Source organism: Vitis vinifera, chromosome 2 (assembly GCF_030704535.1).
Source record: "Vitis vinifera cultivar Pinot Noir 40024 chromosome 2, ASM3070453v1".
Lineage (NCBI taxonomy): Eukaryota > Viridiplantae > Streptophyta > Magnoliopsida > Vitales > Vitaceae > Vitis > Vitis vinifera.
Window position 1 is genome coordinate 1,326,888 of NC_081806.1, and position 20,202 is coordinate 1,347,089.

At 34.4% G+C, this 20,202-nt stretch overlaps 2 protein-coding genes across 2 annotated transcripts; both read right to left on the reverse strand.

Annotated features, from left to right (window-relative positions):
* Positions 1 to 1,141: 1,141 nt before the first annotated feature.
* Positions 1,142 to 10,631, reverse strand: LOC100256446 (dynamin-related protein 5A). Its single transcript, XM_002268492.5, has 16 exons — positions 10,142 to 10,631; positions 9,641 to 9,704; positions 9,441 to 9,545; positions 9,056 to 9,157; positions 8,439 to 8,489; positions 8,259 to 8,320; positions 5,667 to 5,757; positions 5,305 to 5,369; positions 4,668 to 4,862; positions 4,420 to 4,539; positions 4,148 to 4,218; positions 3,782 to 4,007; positions 3,030 to 3,080; positions 1,818 to 2,046; positions 1,566 to 1,705; positions 1,142 to 1,471 (listed from the first exon to the last, which is right to left on the reverse strand). Exons 1-16 carry the CDS (start codon positions 10,268 to 10,270, stop codon positions 1,343 to 1,345), a joined length of 1,830 nt encoding a protein of 609 aa, XP_002268528.1. The 5' UTR covers positions 10,271 to 10,631; the 3' UTR covers positions 1,142 to 1,342.
* A 3,165-nt stretch (positions 10,632 to 13,796) lies between these two features.
* Positions 13,797 to 19,504, reverse strand: LOC100261533 (UDP-glucose 4-epimerase GEPI48). The gene is made up of 9 exons (XM_010661042.3): positions 19,183 to 19,504; positions 18,468 to 18,517; positions 17,848 to 17,983; positions 17,397 to 17,498; positions 17,020 to 17,247; positions 16,368 to 16,446; positions 15,923 to 16,005; positions 15,100 to 15,191; positions 13,797 to 14,108 (listed from the first exon to the last, which is right to left on the reverse strand). The coding sequence occupies exons 1-9, from the start codon at positions 19,363 to 19,365 to the stop codon at positions 14,015 to 14,017; spliced, it is 1,047 nt and encodes a 348-aa protein (XP_010659344.1). The 5' UTR covers positions 19,366 to 19,504; the 3' UTR covers positions 13,797 to 14,014.
* Between the last annotated feature and the right edge of the window lie 698 nt (positions 19,505 to 20,202).

Sequence of the window (20,202 nt, forward strand, 5' to 3'; positions counted from 1 at the left end):
ATTATTAAAATAAAGAATGAAGAAGATTAAAAAAAAAAAAAATTTTAATTTTATAATAGTAAAAAAATAAACTTTAAAATACTTTTTTAGTATAAAAGAAAAAAATAGTAAATATATTTATTTTAAATAGTGTTTTAATCATTAAACTATTTACTTCTAAAATGTAAAAGATAATTTTTATTCATTTAAATTCTTATTTTTTTCAAAAGTATTTTCCAAAATAGTTTTTGAATCATTAATATAATTTTTTTTAAAAAAATAATGTTGATTTTCAATTATTTTTAAAGGAGTTTAAAAAAACAATAAAATAAATAAATAATGGAGAATTTTATGAAAATGATATATAAAGAGTGGTGATATAAAGACAAGAATGATGGGTGTAACTCAAAAGGGTATTTTTGTTTATTCTTATCTTATATTCTTATAATTAATTATAGGTGTTTGAAGGAGTTTTTATTAATTATCAAAGTAAAATGGGTATAAAACCCAATTCTCCCTAATAATAATGGTTCCTTTTATATGGGATTTCGAGTCCAAGTTTGCCGCTCTTCAGCTCTGGGGGACTGGTAATCCTATTTAAAACCTTCAGAACTAGCGTACCGATCAAATAATCATGGAAGTTGACGTCCCTCCAGGTTTGTTCCTTTCCTATATTACCCTTTACCCACCTGAATTCTCTAATCTATAGACTTCTTTTGAACTGATTTGGCAGAGGGCCCTGATTCTCTCACTAGAACTTAATTGTATTGGATCAATACCAATTCAACAATTCGTCAATTAGGAATAGATTTGATTATTTCACCTATTTAACAGTTGGACTCTTTAAAGAAACATATTTGGTTGCCAAAAAGAGGAGGAAAAAAAATAGAGAAAAAAAAAACCAGTGTTCTCTGTTTTTCTGTAATGGGTGCGATCCTAAATCCTAGGAGTTTAGGTTTATAGAATCGATTGTTCAGCAAGGAAGCTAAATCAACTATACCACAACTTTTAGAAAAGTTGGTAAACCGGGCCTCATACCTCAATATACGGGCTTCATACTCGCTCCAAAGTTCAGAAAGTCACAATGCATCATGTATCTGATGTTTAGGATCATCGATTTGTCATATGACAAGCTTCCACTGAGCGATCGAAGAGAACACCGTCAGAAATAATACACTTCTATATCATCTTCAATATATATATATAAACTGTGACATGTGATGACAATGAAAAATGTCACTCGGGTGGTAGGAAAAAAATGACAAATCAGCTATTGGAATTTGGTACACAAAATAAAGGTAAACCGATTATAAAGAATCACGCCACCAACTAAAGCCAAATTCCAAGTAAGATACGTGGCTTTCTACTTAGACCAAGCAACTGCGTCAATTTCAGCTTGAGCGCTTCTGTATAACTCGAGCCTCTTTGCCAGGGCAGTGCGTCTTGCCATGACTGCTGGATCCTCGTTCAATAATGATGCCAACTGCTTGGGCTGCAAGTGTTTTTTTTTTTTTTTTAAAGGACAAAGATTTAAGTTTCACCAGAAATATAAATTATAAAGATAGGAAAGGGAGATCCATTCTAACCTCCAGTTTACCCAACTCAGTAAAGAAATGGTCGAGTAGGCTGCGTTTGGCCTCACGCACTTGACAATAAACAATGGACTTTGGAATGGAGTTCCGAAGAGTGGCACACACCATATTGACGTAAGACAAAACTGTCGTTCCTGTTTGAATAATGGGAGAAAAAGAAAAGCTCAATATATATACCAAGGCTAAGTCACTGCAAAAGCTCGATACATATTCCAAGGCTATAAATGGGGCGTATCTATTACTTACCTATTCGCCTAAGATATGAGTCATTGTATCTATCAAAAATTGAATGCGTCGGGTTGCCGCCTTTCTCAATATCTTGAGGAAGCTTCCTGAAGAAATCAACTGTCAGGTAGCTGCACTCCATGTCGACTAGCTTAAGTGTTGCTTTCTTGCTTTCATCCCTCATCCTATCAAGTGAATCACAAGCTGCATTTGCAACCTCAATTCTGAGAGCAGGGTATTGCTTGAATTCCTGTAAATCAAGTAAGAGATAATTTATCTTACCAGCTCAAAAAACTGAGGAACAATATCCAATTGAATGGGAAGCAAAAGAAACCCAGTTCTAACTTCCAACAAAAGCAGCAGAAGTTTGTGATTTTCATTAGCCAAAAAGCGATTGCATGACAACCCTAACCAAAAGATGGGCAAACGGTATTGATCTGCAGAACATAATGCATGCAGGTCTTCTGTTTGTGCATGTCTGTGTGTGTTTTGTCATCTTCGTAAATGGACAGCCAAGTGAAGAAGGTAGCCAAAGTTGGACAAAATTTGAACCTAGGTTTATGGTACAATCACTGACAAACTTTACTAGCCGAACTCGCAGAAAAGACAAGGTGCCAGAAGATTTCATCCCTTGAGTTCAACATTTTATTTTATTATTTATTGGGTAAAGTTTTGACTTCTAAAGTATGGATATGGGTGAGAATTCACATCATCTATTGGTTACTTCTTGGATTCCAAATATTCCCATGGTGTTCAAGTCCGAAGTAGTATGCAATCCACATTCCTAATGTCCATAGAGTGCTTTTATGATGGCTGCCTACAACTTTTAGTTGTTTCCCTAAACTTCCACCAAATACTTCACACTCAAAATTTAGAAGAACACTAGAGCACAAACCCAATAAATAAATACAAAACGACGACATAAAAAACAATAGAAAAGTTCAAATAAGTAAAATAAGTTTAAAAAAACATATAAAAATAATTTATAAACTTCAATTTTTTTTTTTCTTCACTTTTTCTTTCCTTCTACTTTTCCTCTCCATTTCCTCTCTCATTTTCCCTCAAATTTTCCAAGAATCAAACATAGCCTAAATGACTAAAGATTTTCTCCATAGCCATCAAGAATAGTCAGTGGTTAAAATGAAAATCACAAGTGTTGGCCCAAAACAAATAAACAAAAAACCAAAAGGAAAAAATAGAAAAAATAAAAATTTTGCATGGTCAGTAACGTACTGCAGTCTCACTGATAGCCTTGTTAACCATCTCCTTCAATATGGCGTGAACCTGGAATCATGTGAGTGAGAGAGAGAAGAATGATCAAATAGTGGTCTTTGCTTTGCATTACAAAAGAAGTGAGCACAAAGTAGTGTGATCCATGAAAAAAATGAAGATTTTCAAATAAAGCGATGCCTAAAATTTGAGAAAACAATATTAAGGGTAGCACTACTATACTTAATCCACCAAACCATCAGAATTGATCTGGGTTGAGGTGGAGGGCTGTTAGCCAGCAAGCAGAGTTCAGGTTTTCTCAAGCTGGAAATTGAGTGCCCAGACCAACATTTCCTGCCATTATTCTCTACCTGGGGTCCATGCAAAAAATTGATTCAAGTACTGAAGGGAAAAAAATATAAGCATGCAGGTCTGGCCATTGGTGAGAACATTTGAACTGACTGCTCGATTTCAGAAAACTGATGCCAAAAACATGGTATAGAAAGGGGTAACATGGTTCTTTGGATCAAGGAAAATCCTTGAAAACTGTTAAAGTTGGCATCTGCAGATTGCTTGCAATCTATCTTCCATAGGGTTTAAACCAAGTTGTTGGTTGGACAAAAGGTGGAACCATCTTGAAAAATCCATGTACATACAAAACACACAAGAAGATAAAAGGACGAGAGATATTATGGGGGGCATCAAATGTGTCAAACAACCTTCACATGGTTCGAAAGTAATTTCTAAAGGAATTTCTTACAAATTTTAAAACATACCGCATCAACAGCTGCCTCAGCAGGACCTCTGATGCTAACTATTGAAGATTCAATGAGTCGACGGTATCCTTGTTCAGGAGCTATTAAATGGGGTTGATATCCATCAGCTTCAGTAATGAGCTTTCGTACATTCTCCATTGAGAGTTGCTTATCAAATTGCAACCTTTTCAGAGCAGCAGGAAGTTGGTTATCAAAGACATGGTAAATTTTATCACCACCTGCGCGCCTGTGGATGGAAATGCACATATTAAAGAGGGATTCTTTTCAAACTAATAGGATAGATTTAGACCTGAGAGGTAAAATTGAACTCAGCTGGGCAGAGACATTTTGCATAATTATGAAAGGAAACCAAAGTGTGATACATACACGCCATCGAGATGCTCTTTGTATATCTGATCGAAGACACGAGAAATTTCCATGATCATGTATAACTTTCCCTGCATGTAATTAGCAATCTATCATTAATAATTCTTGTAGAATTATTAATTGAGGGTAATCAGATAACAAAGTGCCCCACAAAAAAGAAATTAAAAAAAAAAATGGAGGCATATTTGGTCAGTTTGATCCTTACAAGGCAATTACAGGTTGTGAGTGATGAACTATGCTTAAAAAGGAAAACACAAAAAGAGTACGCTTACTCCAGCATCAGCAGCAATAGGCTTTCCAAGGCGACTCAGTTCAGCTTCAAGTTCAACTATTGTTTTGTTGATAAGGGATTGGATGCTTGGGATCCTTGACTTGATTACATTTTCCAGATGCTGAAAAATTTATCATTATATGTAAGTAATAATAGCAATAGGAACAACAGAAAATAGCAAATTACGATTTTGATCCACGCTAATTGAAAAAAATATATACAAATAGTGCCACATATTTGTTTGCATACCTTTGAAAGCATCTTTCCTAGATGCTCAGAACCCATTCTGTGAGCAAGATGCTTATATTCTGGGGTATTAGCAAAATACTCACGCTCTCTACGCCGAGCAGCAATCATGTCAACACTCTTGTTAATATCTGCTTGGGAACGGTTCACAACACCAATCCAAGGAAATTGAAGCCGATAAGATTTTCCTTCCAGTATCTACCCAATCCAAAAAATATGATTCAGAAAAGTGTGTACCAATACTGAACACTTTTGATGTACCAACTTTTATCTAAACCCTCTATGTATTAATGCAATATAAGGAAATACATGAACCGTATGCTGTCATATTCCTACAGAGGAGCAAGAGAGTGGCAGATTTCTTTTCACTTTAGTTTTTAAAACTTGGCATAATATATATACATACATACACACACATACACACATATATATAGGGAAATATGAAAAAACAAGAACAGCTCATTGGAGAGAAGAATCAGAAGGAATTTAGTTCTCAAATAAAATGCCAGAGAGCAGTTTTTCTCTCACAAAAACATTTCCTAGGGAAACCAAAGCAATCTTCTCAACATTTGGTTGAAAAGCAGTTTTCTGAAAATTTATTATTTGTTCACTATCAAAACAAGAAAGTAAGTGGGCTTACATCAACTGCATCAGTACCCTTATCCATAAGATCAATCTTTGTCAGGACCCCAAATGTCCTCTCCCCTGAAAAGTCAATACCAATTGAACCGAGAATCAAACAACTAAAACATCAAATATGCTCATAACTGGGAAAAACAATATTGTCAGAGTGCACTCGTTAAGTTCAAAAGTTGAAAATTACTTTCAAAATATGTAACATGTAATAACAACCAGTGGTTGAATTTGAGACTTTCATCAAGAGGAAATCTCTTCTTGGAAAAAAGATAATAACCAAGATTAAAGCCCAGGAAAAAAAAAAATGCAAGGTAGACAATAGGATATGCATCTGTCGTGCCTAGAAGAAGAGATACCAAATGTTACCTTTAGGATCTACTTCACGGGAAATTTTAATGGCATCTGACGTGGCAAGATCTTGATTGGCCGGTGATATTGCTAGAATAATACAGTTAGGCTGCACAAAAAAGCTTACTTGAGCAAATAAAAGAATGCAAAATTAAAAATTTTCATCTATGTATAAATAATAGAAAACTATAGACTGAAATTCAGTAGGAAACTAAGTTACCTGAAAAATGGACCAGCAGAAAAGAAAGTCATTACACCACATTGACTAGAATAATTGTTTTATATATAGAAAAGAATATTTTGTGCAACATTAAGAGTCCATTTGACAATGATTTTAGGAAATGCTTCTAACCTTTCTAACACTTGAAAAGTTTTATCAAAAAGAATTGTTTTCAAGTGCTAGAAAGGCTAAAAACAAGCTTTATGCTTCTAACCTCCTATAACCTTTATGATTCAAATAATTAATTGCTCCAAATTCAACTCCAAAGAATACTAATCCTAACTTAATTCTTAATTCCAACTAATTGGAAATTCATCCTCATCACGAGCCCTTAACATTTGGGGTTTTCTTTGGAATTAATCTCTCATTGTGTTCCTAGTTATCTTAAAATAAGTGGTGCATTCCAAAAGAATATGAACTGTTACTTCCCTAAAAAATTTTAAAAATGAAGTCAACAATTTTCCATCTCTTGGTAAAATTGCTATACCAGAAAATTTAATTGTCTCCACTGTTAGAGCTGCAACTTGGGTCGGTCCAACCTGAGGTTTGGGTTGGCATGAGCAAGGTTTGAATAGGGTAGGGTCAGGCGGGGATGTGGGTTTGAATTTTTGGCAACCTTGAAAACCTGCATATTATTATTTATCTATTATTTTTAAATTATATTATGATTATTATCTATTATTTTATTTACAAAGTTTTTTTTTTTTTTATAGGTAAAGAAAAGATCTATTGAAAAGAGATGCCAAAAGAGCGACTCAAGGTCTACAATACCTATACACCCACCGCCAAACCAGCCAAAAAGAACAAGAAAATAAACACCCAATTGGGTCAAAAAACAACCTTAACCAGAGCCCACCCAATAACAAAAACTAACTAAAGTTAAAGGGTGATCGGCTATAAATAACTTTGTCTCTGACCAAAGAGAAAAAACAAAAAGGTATTTGAGTCTCTGGATTGAAAGCACATCATCATTGAAGGTCAATCTATTTCTCGCCTTCCAAACTGTCCAAAAGATGTATAGAGGAGTTGCTCTCCACGCCTTCTTTGCTTTTTGCCCACAAAAGAACCATGCTAACTAAGGAGAATCCCTCTAACTGAAGAAGGTAGCACCCAAGACACCCCAACCAATGTAAAGAACAAATTCCACAAGACCCTTGTTTTAGTATAGTGAAGAAGCAGGTGGTTTATAATCTCTTCCTTCTCATGGCACAAAAAGCATCTATTTGCCAAGGCCCACCCTCTTTTTTGAATTAAGTCCAAAGTTAAAGCTTTGCCCCACATAGCCTCCCAAGCAAAGAAGCTAATCTTAGGTTGCACCCACAAGTTCCAAATGCAATTTGAAGGAAACAAAGAAAAGCTGCCCAGCTCTAGAGCATTGTAAAGGGATTTGACCGAGAATTTCCCACTCTTTGTTTCAGTCCAAAACACCACATCATCACATACTTTCTTCCCATGCAGCCGCCTCAAGAAGCTTTCCGCCTCCTCAACCTCCCAATCATTAAAGGATATTGAGAAACAAAGGTTCCAACCTCCCTCAGCCAAGGGGTCCCAAAAATCCACCACCCACGCCTCCTTATCAATAGCTAAATCAAACAAGGTTGGGAATGACACACTCAAAGGAGAATCCCCACACCACCTATCCCTCCAAAATCTCACCCTCCGCCCATTACCTACAGAGAAAAAAATCCTAGTACCCACAATGTCCCAATCCATCCTTATCCATTAGCTAAGATAGGTCAACCACAAAATGAAAAATATAAAAAAGATAAGGAATAAACTCTAACATTTTTCACCTTTTAATTATCCAAGGCTATGGTTTATCACTCTTTAATTATCTAATTGGTTTATCATTTTTGTTTAATTGTTAAAATATTTTAGAATGTTGAAATTTGAGTTTGCGCATTGTCATTTATGACAAAATAATAACTAACAAACATAATTTCAGGTTTTGAGACATTTAACTTTTAACCTTTTATTCTATAATATAGTTTATACGGAATAAACTTTAAAATAATTATTTTATTGAGTGGCCCACAAGTTTGACACAGTTGAACATAATGATAGTGGATTTGACACGTGTTAGACTTCTAACCCACCTAAGTTGCAGCCCTATCCACTCTCCATGCTTACATAAGTAATATGATGTTAAAATAAACAATAACATTCCATTTTCAACAGCATCTGAGAATGAGGAAAACAGATACATAAGGGGAGAAAAGAAAATTAAGGCAAGGGAAGGGAGGAGGAGAAATCCTTTGAGACATATCTACTTATTTATTCATAGTTTTGGACGCCTAGAGGGTAAAGTTTCCCATCTATGGGAATTCAGATGGTGGAAAATAACTTGTCAAATAAATAGATCATTCCCAAAGCATTAAATTTTGAATTACCTTTTCAATGAATGAGCGAACCATGTTCTCAATATCCTGCACAATACTGTCAGGTTGACCCTCTACATTGCCCAAGGTAAGTCGTCAGTGTCATGTTAAATGATATGAATACAAAATCACAAAGAGACAGAGTGTGAAATATGAATGACATGCCAAACCACTGGAAGACTTATAGCTTACCAACAGCAACTTTAGTAAGCCCAGGAAGATCAATTAGTGTCAAGTTGACAACTGCCACGTAAAAAAGGTAAATCATGAGAAAATTGAGAAATCATAAGAAAAGAATAACAAATTTAACAACTACAATAGTATATGTGTGAGATGCAGATTTTAAAATGAAGAAATGTTTGTCAAAATTTGACATGAAGATTTTAAAATGAAGAACTGTTTGACACGAGGGGAATGATTTTAAATTGAAGATGCAGGCCAAGGAAAATTTGAATGGGGAAAAGGGTATGTGTGGTGCATAAGGCTGTGTGAGTTAATTAAATGTCTTCCCCATTAGCAGAGCATAATAGCATTTTATTCAAATGTTGAGATTGCACTGTGGAAAAATAAAGACAATGCTTCAAAAATGGGGGCCAGTAACTGTCAAGAAAATCCAAATTCATAAATTCACAAAAATACAAATTCATTTCTAAAATTTACCCCCTGCTATCAATCCATGGCCTCTTTCCTACTAAAAAGAAAAATAGAATGCTAAATAGGATAAAGACATGAAGTAAAACACATCATTGTTATAAAAGTGAGATCAATAGGGCATTAGCTACACAAGATCCACATCCATAAATTCTTACCATTAGGAGAATATATACTAAGATGAATCGGAACGCTAGAGATTTGCTTGGTGCGACCAGTCTCTCTATCAGTTTCATCCGAAATCTCTTTCCTCACAGCAGCTACACAAATATAGTTCAGATCAAAGTGTGTATTAGAACTAATATGGATTCGTGCACTAGTAAGTAAAACACACCAGAGCATCATCTTATCTAGAAATCATGATAACACACAAAATATCATGTGACTAAAAGATGCAATAATATATGGTGGAAAAAATGTTAAGGTAAAATCTGTTCAATAATGTCATGCACATAAGAGAAGGTTGCATGGCAATATAGCACTTTTTCAAACTATAAAGAATCCAAACAAATCAAAAATTGGGATAAAGACAAGTAACTCTACCAAAATCAGTGAACCTTCTCCTTGGGAGGTGAAGGAACTCAGCATATTCTCTGCCTTCATCAATCTTATGAAGCTGCAAGACAAGAGGGCGCCGAGTGACAATCCCTGCATATATATGTGCATTTATCATTTTCTCAACTTTTGAGAATAAAAATTGCAGTGAACAAGTAAAGCCAGAACCATATATTGCCCTTGATTACCAGATCCACGAGGCAAGAAATCCTTTCCAACAATGCTCTCCAACACTGAAGACTTTCCTGAGCTCTACAATACACGACAGAGACGCATGAGGATTGAGGAAAAACATATTGAAATGAAATGTACTCAACAGATCCTCAAGATTTTGATCATCTAAGTTCCACCGAAGATCTACAAAGCACAAAAGAAAAGCATAAACCTAGGTTTACAACTTGATTCTTAATCCACTTCGATCACCTAATAGAACACATATTATAACTCCAATCTACACGAAAGCATTAGTTGAAATCACATCAACTATGTTCGGTTGCCAAGATAAACACAGGTAAAGGAATCGACGGCCTTATTTTTCCCTATCTCAAAAATCAAACTCAGCACGACTCAACTAAGTCACTGTCCAAGACTCACGCGATTTGCTGATTCAATACTTTCCTTCCGTTTCTGAGCAACCAAACAGATCAAAAAAAACAAATCCACAACAAGAGAAGAGAAAACGAGCTGACCTGGCCTCCGACCACCGCGATCGCCGGCAACGAGTCCCACAGAGTCGGCAATGCGCTCTCATCGCCGTGGTCACCAAGAGCCGTACAAGCTCTCTGTATCTTGTTCACCAAAGAGATCAAATTCTCCATCTCCGATCGGTAACGGCGAAAACGTCCTCAGGTCGAGCTCCGACCACCTCTCGCCGAAGATCGGAGATCTGCGGTGCCGACAAGAGATAGAGAGAGTTGAGGTGAGAGAAAAGAGAGAGAGAGAAAGGCGGTGGGTGAAGCAAACCGCTTATTGGGTTTTATTATATTTGTGGCTTAAGCTTTGGACAAAGAGATCTCAACAAATAAGTAAATAACAAAGACTGCAACGCCGGTGTTTTTTCTAGCGATGAGGATGTGATCCAGACTTTCGAGTTCAAAAGTCACTTTCCAGCACTAAGGACCTGTTTGGCCTGTGGGAAAAATTTGCAATTCTACGTTTTTAGAAAATTTGCTCGGAAAGGTCAAACAAGGGGGAAATTTTTTAAAATTTATGCACTTTTGAAATTTTATTTAAAAAATTTTTGGGAATCGAAAAAACATTTTTAACTTTAATTTTTTTTTACCATAAAACAAAAAATAAAAATAAAAATAAAAATAAAAAGTTATCAAACATGATTTTCAAAATTTTTAATTATAATAAAAACAAAATTTAAAGAATAAAATTTCAATCAAACGTATCTAAATATTTTGGACGTATAGGATTTTTAAATTTTGAAATTAATTTTTAAAAAATCAAGTTTATTTGGATAATTAATAGTGTGGGGCCTGCAACGGCTTAGTTTTTAACGTTAAATGTGGGGTTTTGTAACATTACGGAAGCTTTGTTTTGATGACAACATTCTTAACACATGCAGAGTCCATTAGTCTTGTGTTTGTTCGAAGAAAAAGGAACCCTTCATAAATTTTAGTTCAGACAAAAATGAAGAAAGTTAAAACATGGATAATGATTTTCAATTTCAGAACAAATTTTGAATAGGTCAATAAATTTTTACACTCTTAAATAAAATATTTTTTTTTTTAAATATGTTACCCATATTTAATAAAATAAAATTTTGTTTAAAAAACTAAATCTTTTTTATTTTATTTTTAATATTTTAAATAAATTTTATATCTAAATGTTTTTATATAATTATTTTTTAAAATTAGTTATTAAAAAACAAATAAAAATAATTCGAAAATGTCATTTAAAAACATCATATTTTCTATTTTAAAAATAATTTTTTAATTATTAAACATACTTTTTTATTTTTCTTTTTTTCAGAAAACAAAAATCCAAACGGTTTTCAAACATGCCCCAGACATTTGAATATGCTCTTAAAATTCAGTCTTCCATTTATTAATGTCTCTAATTCTACATATGCAAGTATCCAAACGGAGCCTTGAGGTTTACGGGTCTAGGGCCTTCAAATTTTGAATTTAAGACTCTAATCATTCAGGGACCACTATCTTGAGAATGTGGAATAAAGGCACTAAAGCTTTAAAATTATAAGAGTGTGGGATGGGCAGGGGAATTTGTCAAAGCCAAATTCAACTTTCATCATTTACCTCAAAAGCTTTATTGGGTCTTTATGGTTTAAACCATTCTTGTGGTTTTAGCATTGGAATAGAGATGCGTTCACCACTTCTCTCAACACTCCTGGCATGTCTTCCTGGATTTGGAGTTTTTGCATTTAATTTAATTATACAAGTTGCAAAGTGCTAGTACTGTGGCTCAAATTCTAACAGGGTCCACACATTCAAGGGCCTCAGTCCCGGCACCACCCATAGGGCTCAGCCCCACCATGGGCTTAAGAATGCGGGCACCGACAAAGGTTGGGGTAAGTTTGATACCGGTTTTGAAAGTAGCATTCATAATTAATTTTGAACAATTATTCTCTACTAGAATCTTCACCATTACATTACTAAAAATTGGTAACTATGAAAGTAGACCAATCATATATACTGGTTTTGGGCTAAAATAGCCCTCCAATAAGGAAAAAAAAAATTCAATATTAGGCACTTTGACCTTTCGATTCAAATTTGATTTTATCAAATTTCATACTTGATGATGGAATTAAAGTGCCGAAAAAGATCAATCTCATTTATAACTTTTATGAAGGATTTGTAATTAGAGGTAAAGTGTTGATATTTAATAAATTTTTGGGATAAAATATCAGGTTTTAAATATGAGAAAACAAAGCGTAAAACATGTTAAAGATTGAGGGGTAAAGTTTATTTAATCGTAAAAGTTATATATTAAATATTTCTTCTAATTTTCAAAGAGCTTGATGGACCGACTTCTTGTCACGACTGATTTCCATCCATGGTCGCCACTGCCTCTGAATCCTATTTTGGAAGTTTCATGACCGCATATTTTGAAAGGGAAAGACCTAAAATTAAGATATGACAAAAAAAATCTCAATGCGTATCTTAAAGATTATTTCTCAAGTGAAATTAAAAATACAGGTTTTAATAATAAGAAAATCTATATATTTAAACTTAATGTAGTATTACTTCAAATAAATAAATTTTGAAAAAATATCAATTAATTATTATTTTATTTATTAATAAATTAATAATTTTAAAATAATAAAGTTATATGAATAAAATAAGGCAATATAAAAACCAAATCATGAAAAAACATGTAAAAGTGTAAAGCTAAAAATGCAAAAAAAATCAAAAGTGAAACTCCATTTGTTAAATGTGATTTCAATCAAAAAATGGGACTGTATTTGGTAAATACGGATTTAATTAAAAAATGAAGTTGCATTTGTTAAATGTGGTTTCAACATAAAATAATAATAAATAAATAAAGTAACTCCGCCTGCAAAAAGATTACTTTGAACATTATTTTGTCAAAATACTTATAATTTATATTTTTTTTCCCATGTAAAGATTATTTTTTTGTCAAAACCCTAAATATACAATTTTAGGGTATCACTTTGTACTTACATCTTGTTGGTTTGTATCTCAATCTTATTCTTTTATACTTTGGTTTCATTTGTTTGAACTCTACTCTCATTTGTTTTGATCCCTATCTCGTATATTTGTAATCCAACGTTAAAAATGGCAAGTTCAGCAGCTATGGAATTTAAAACTTAAAAACAGGATCTTTTTTCTATGAGAGCACTTTGTATTTACATGAGATGCAAACGTTCACCACTCATTCTTTGTGTTTTTAGATGTTTCCTTAATTCTATAGGAAAAAACTTCGAAATAAAAAACAGAAAAAGGGAAAAACATTTTCGATTCAAAATTTATTCAGTATATAAACAAATAGTTTTGTAACTAAAAATAAAATAAAAATCCTTAAAACACATTTTTAAGAACAAATTCAAGATATGTCTTTAACATTTTTTTGTAAAGCATTCTAAAATATGAAGAATGCTTTGACAACTTTTATGTTTGTCCGTAGGAGCATAATAGCATATTCACAAAGAATAAACCTAGAAAATTGTTCTTAAATAGAAGTTTGTTCCTCCGAAAACTGCTTTTTAAGAATTGTCTTGAAAAAAGGTTTCCGGCTGCTGTTTTTTTTTTATCTCCTTTTGTCTACTTCAGCCAGAAGAATAAAAGCCCAGTTTTATTATGGGTACGGATCAGATTGAAGCATCATTGCTCCATCACACACCACAACACAGCCTGGTGCACTTGAAAAGAAGTTGTCATAAAAGTAAATGGGTGGTGGGTAACAGGCTTTACAGGAGACCAGCCCTTAAATGCCACTTGAATTGGAGAACTCAGCGCAACATTACCGGGCTTCTATATCCAGAAGTATATCATCACATTATAAGTTGTTTGACATGGTTGAAGAGCCCTAATCTAAGCATGAATAAAAATACATGGATTAGAGGTGTCCAGCCTTTAGTCTTGTGTTGGGGACGATTCGTAGCCATAGGGGTTCTTGCTGGCCCAATTCCATTGGTCCCGACACATCTCGCTGATGCCATACTTGGCCCTGCAGGGACATCACACAAATTGAAGTGACATAAGACTCATTTTCATGTATGGTTACAACCAAGATTTTCAAACCAAATCTTCCCACTTATGTTCTAATTCTTTTTTTTTTTTTTTTTTTGTGTGTAAGATCCAAATGCTCAATTTGAGAGAGGTTATAAACTATATTCCTTTTGAAGTCCTGCTACTGTTAGAGGGTTCTATCATATTCCATCAACAACGTGAAAGGGCAATAGAATATATCTGGAGTGGAAGTTGGCCAACTTTTCAATTGGCAAATAGGAGGTTTCCAAGTCCATACTCAAGTACTTATTACTAGTTGAAATTGCTATCTTATTAGTTCAGCTACTCTAGTGGTTTTGGGATCTGTAAAACATTCTGATTGATGGTCAGAATTTCATTGAACTGAGCAGTTGCATCTGAGATGAACATAATACTGGCCATTACATTTATTACTAGCATCACTTTCCATTATTAAAAGAGACGTGGATGCTAAGCGTGTGAAAATTTCTAAACCATTATTTCTCAAGTTGTGATCATGGTGCAATTCAATTAGATCCTCTCAACCAGTAATATAAAAAATAACTCTTCTAATTATGTGTTTGGGAAACTTTATAGCTATGTTTGGATCCCGAAAAGTACTAAGGAAAAAAAAATGTTAAAAAAATTCAAAATATAATTAAAATTAGTAAGAAACTTATATATTTTTAAGTTATTTAATCTTTATATAAAGGAGTTAAATAAGTGAAATAACTTCAAATAAGATTGAAGTAATAAAAATAATATATTGACTTTAAATCTATTTTTTATTTCCTTCTACTTTTCCTCTTTACTTTCTTTCCCTCACATTTTCCCTCAAACTTTATGGGAACTAGCTTATGTGATCACCCATTTAATTTATTTGTTAAGTGACAATCATATAGGTATCTGAAATTTTGCATTAAAAAATAAATAAATAAAATTCTATCATTAGCATGTAGGTTAGCACTTACTTCCAGTTTAACTCTTTTTCTGCTTTGGCTGTCGATGCATAAACAATCTCAGCATCACCAGGTCTTCGTCCGGCCATGACTAGAGGAATTTTCTGGAACAAGGAACATCAGGATAGGTGAGAAGAAAGCCTCAGTGCCAATTTAATGATATTCAGAAGAAACTTGGCATAGTATTTTTCCTAGGGATTGAGGTTCAGAAGATTGGTCAGCACTCATATATTAAGAAACAAATATATCTGATAATTTCAAAATTGCAGAATTGGAATATTCTGCTGCTATGGAATTTCTTTGGTTGGTGATGGAAGTGGTAATGGAATAGGTGGCACTTTGTACCAGAATTTCATTTTACTTTGTGCCAGGTTTCCCATCTTCTCAGTACTGCATATTTGGGTGCACAATAAACATTCCCTCTCCTGAGCTTAGCGAAACTCAATTGAATAAGCATATAAAATTTAGGATTGGGAAGAACCCATACACTACTTCTCCTGATAGTCAAACTCCAGACATAGTATTTGGGATTCAAGGCCCAAACCCACATGCCAGTCTAATTCGCCAAACAAGGGACATCTCAAGTGATTATAATAGTTACATGTCTTATCTTTCAATCTGGGGTAGTGAATGGAGTACTCCAAGCAATCACACAATTGAGGAAAACAGGGTTCTGAATAATTATAATAACGGACAACATTTAGTAATCTGGAGAACCACAACATATATTCAACTTAGAAATAAAAAGTTCTTAGAAAAAGGTTCAATCTTTTCTTTGGGAGTTGGAAAACCAGAAGAGAGGAATTAAAGTAGGAAATGTTAAACTGTTCAACACCTTTCCAGATGCCTTCTCAAATGCTGCAACCATCTCCAAAACCGATGTTCCTTTTCCTGTTCCCAAGTTGTACACTTCACAGCCTGCAGTTAGATATCAAATGAAAATCAATGTTTACAAGTTTTAGCAGTTAGGTATCAAATGAAAATCAATGTCGACAAGTTTTACTTCCATTTGCTCGAGTAATTTATAGCAGTGTTGTCACTTAAGACTGTGTCTCCTGCATCTGCTATTAATAAAAATTCTTACCTCTAAATGAGTTAAATTATTTTCACTTTTGCAGTGACTTTCTCACAATTGTCCTTTTCACAGACATGGTCCTTTATGGGATTGCATAACTCTCATATATGCAACCATTTAGCAAATTGGAAGCAAATCAAAGAAGCAAATTTGATATTTTCACATGAAACCAATCATGGACAAAGAACAATTTCAGAATACTGACCTATTTCTGAGTTGAATAGCTTGCACAAAGCTGCAATGTGCCCATCTGCCAAATCAACAACATGGATGTAATCACGGACCTGAAAGTGAAAATAGGTAAACATCAACACATTATTGACATCAAAACCTAGGTCACAAGCAGAAAACTAGAATGCAATATAATTCCTATATCACCTAAGCCTCCAACTTCCATTCTAAGAGGGTGATCAATACACACTGTTGACACTACCATAAACCACATAGAAAACTGTGTATAAGACCTGATACATAATGACAACAGAGAACAGAAGGCAATGAAGAAAAGACATATATTTGTGTGTGTGTGTGTGTGTGTGTGTGAATAGAGAGAGAGAGAGAGCAGAAAAGGAAACCACAGCCATGTTTGCGTTCAGTTACTATTTTTATATTACACATTGTCTAGGACTTGGGAAAAAATCCATTACTCAATACAACCAGGTGATTCCGATTCCTGAATACTTCTCATCATTTTCACACTGGCTCTTTGAATAACGCTTCCCCTTGTCCAAACATTCAAAGCACATTTCCACATCACATTTAATAGTTCACAATATTTACTACATAAGCAAATCTAGACACACATGCAAATAACCAAAGAGATGAATAACGTAATATGCTGACAATGCAAAACATACCCCGGTACCATCCTTTGTTGAATAGTCACTTCCAAAAACTGTAAGTGCAGGTCGCCTGCCAACAGCAACTTGCTGCACAAAGGGCATAAGGTTGTTTGGGATTCCACGAGGATCCTCACCAATATGGCCACTAGAATGTGCACCAACCGGGTTGAAGTATCTCAGCAACACTATTTTCCATTCAGAATCTGAACCGTAAATATCACGGCATATATCTTCAATAACAAGCTGAAAGGATCAACCTCATCAGTTGTTAGAACAGATGCTAATAAAGAAGAAACAGATTGTAAAGGTTCTAACCATTCCTTTATGTGCAATCTGTTTCTTTAGTATGCCTGAACCGAAACTATTGCCTCTGTTCATTGCCCAAAGCATACCTTGGTTCGTCCATATGGATTTGCAGCACATAGCGGGAACTCTTCTGTACATGGAACCTCCTTTGGCCAACCATAAACAGTAGCTGATGATGAAAAAACAAGCTGAAATATTGAGAAATTAGAAATCAGTGAAGACATTTGAACAGAGTTGCATATAAACAGTAACATCACAAGAAACATGCTAAAAAAAAGGCATGCATCTCTCAATCAGCTTCACATAATAGTCGGAGGGCTTTTATGTTGGTAAATGAATAATCTCATACTGATATCAATTGTTAGTTGCAAAAAAACAGTTCATTGATAGTGTGCATGGTCTATTAGAAGGCAGAGTATAAGTTCTGTAAATTAGAAAAATAGCTGAGACATTACATGTGTCTACTCAACAAGAAGCAAGAGTTATGAAAACAATGCATTATGAATATGAATAGAGCAGCAGTGCCAGAGATAATACCTTTTTGCATCCATGGGCAGCCATGACTTCCAATAGAGTAATTGTGCCAATAAGGTTGTTATCATAGTAAAGCAATGGTTTTTGCACACTTTCACCAACTGCCTTCAACCCAGCAAAGTGAATGACAGCATCAAAACTGCAGTGGAAACAAGGTGGACAAAGTAAGAAAGAGTTATAAAACATAAAGTTGAGCAAGAAGCATAAATTTCTACATGTAACATCAAATCTATTCTTCAGTCTGTATACTTGTTCTTGTGGCGTAATCTCATCCATACTGGATCATCAATAAAACCTCTGTCCTCCCATCTTAATATTTTGAATAAAAAATGGAGAGTTCGATGGATATACAAGCAATGCATTAGACATTTGCACTTGATGGTTCGCATGCCATAAAGATCAGCATATCCAGCTAAAAGATTTTGATGTCACAGATAGCAAAAATGTCACAGCTAAAAGATTTCCCAAGCATGAGAGGACCTAAGCATTAAGATCGATCCCATCCTCAAAGAAAACCTATTCAAAACATTCAGGGATGAACAACTTGGAGGGTATATCCAATTTAATCTCTACTGTATATGGTGCAAAGCAGGAGCTTCTACCAAAAAAAAAAAAATGCTTACTTTGTTGAGGCAAAAAGTTGTTCAAGCGCTTGTTTGTCCCTTAGATCCAACTGCATGTGAAAGCACAATTTCCAGATAAGGCCATCAAACAACAAACAAATTCTGATTCTAGTTCAATGAATCGCTTATACAACACAATTTGCCTCTACATCGAAACTTCAAAAGTGAAAATTGTATTAAAAGCATGCCATATTTCAAAAGCTCAACTTCATCGATAATTTTCCAACAGACTACTCAAATGAAAGAAACGTCGTTTTAATACACTAAACAAAATAACACTTATATCAACTAAGAAGAACAAAAACCCACGCCTTGAAGCACCAATTGAATCAACGAAATCAGAGGGGGGCAGAAAATGAAAATGAAAATGAAAAAAAAAAAAAAAAAAGACAAGAAAAGAAAGAAAACCCGCAAAAAAAACCCCTCAAAAAGCACCTAATACCCAAAAATTTCAAAATGATGAACATTTTCACTTTTCAACTTTTTCTTTTTGACAGGTAACATATTCACTCTTAAAATTGCCGCGGCACACTCAACAAAACTCAAATTGTAAGCGCACACAAAATCAGAAACAAAAAGGAAACCCAAAAGGCGATCAAAATTTTCAAATTGATGAACAAACTCACTAACGCCCAAGGCTCAAAAACTTCAAATTGACGCAACACACTCAACAAAGCTCGAATTGAGGCAAAATAAAATTTCATGAGGGCTGAACCTTGTGGAAGACGAGGTTGTCGCCGAACTCAGCAGCCAGTTCTTTAACGCGGTGAATGGCGATTTCGGAGGAGTTGTCGAGGTTGTCAACGACGACCGCCCTGAATCCGCCCAACAGAAGCTGAAGAACGGTGTGGCTGCCAATGTATCCGGCACCGCCGGTGATCAGAATGGTTTTCGCCATTATCGCCGAGTCCGAACACTGAGAGAAACAGAGAAAACTCCAGAAATAATAAATATTATAAAAACAAAACAAAGTTGGAATGGAAGAGGGAAAATAGGGCACTTATAGAAGCCTTCCTCTCCGCTGATATTTAAAGATTCGGATATGGTGAATTGACAGAACTAACCCTGATTAGCGCCAGGTCACGAGATTGGTGAGATCAAAGCCGTTGATTTTAATCGAGATCACGTGGAATATTCTGTTGGCTTTTTCAAAAAGGGGCGGTGGAAGAAGGTTACGTGGAACCACGAAAAAGGGTTTATTTTTGGATGATAACGGAAGAAAGTTTGGTGTTATTGCCTTATTGGTGAGGAAGAGCTGTTACGAACTTACGACTTTGAACGCTTTGGGCTTTGTAATGAGTGTTTTACACTTGTCTTCAGCTACTTAGGAACTGTTTGGTTAGGTGGTTTAGGTAGAACCTCTGTCGTTCATCTTGTTTCTTTAAAAACAAACTACTCCCCCACTCCACCCCACCCCCACCCCTACCAAAAAAAATTGCAACATCTTAGACTATATTATTAATTTACCAAAAGCACCTAAAAGCATTATCAGTATCTGGATTCAAAAATAATTTTTTTAAATATTTTTTTGATTTATATAGAATAAAAATATATTTGAAAACCTAAAATATTTAAATTTGTTTTTAACATTTTAAAAAAATCAAATTTATATTTAGTGTTTTTATTTTTTAATAATTTTATATACTTTTTAAAAAAGCAAGTAGTGATTTTAATGCATCATTAGCTAATTAGGCATATAAAATCAATTCAATGAAAAGTAGGCTAAAAGTTAGTG

What these genes read in the sequence shown, in the direction of transcription:
- LOC100261533 (XM_010661042.3), bottom strand. Translation starts at nt 19,365, where the DNA reads ATGGCGAAAACCATTCTGATCACCGGCGGTGCCGGATACATTGGCAGC. An exon ending in ATCCATATGGACGAACCAAG is followed by an intron (nt 17,248 to 17,396) that starts GTATGCTTTGGG and finishes TGATCCTTTCAG; the next exon opens with CTTGTTATTGAAGATATATG. An exon ending in CAACAAAGGATGGTACCGGG is followed by an intron (nt 16,447 to 17,019) that starts GTATGTTTTGCA and finishes TTTCACTTTCAG; the next exon opens with GTCCGTGATTACATCCATGT.
- LOC100256446 (XM_002268492.5), bottom strand. Translation starts at nt 10,270, where the DNA reads ATGGAGAATTTGATCTCTTTGGTGAACAAGATACAGAGAGCTTGTACG. An exon ending in TTTCTTGCCTCGTGGATCTG is followed by an intron (nt 9,546 to 9,640) that starts GTAATCAAGGGC and finishes ATATATATGCAG; the next exon opens with GGATTGTCACTCGGCGCCCT. An exon ending in TTCGCTCATTCATTGAAAAG is followed by an intron (nt 5,758 to 8,258) that starts GTAATTCAAAAT and finishes TTTTTTGTGCAG; the next exon opens with CCTAACTGTATTATTCTAGC.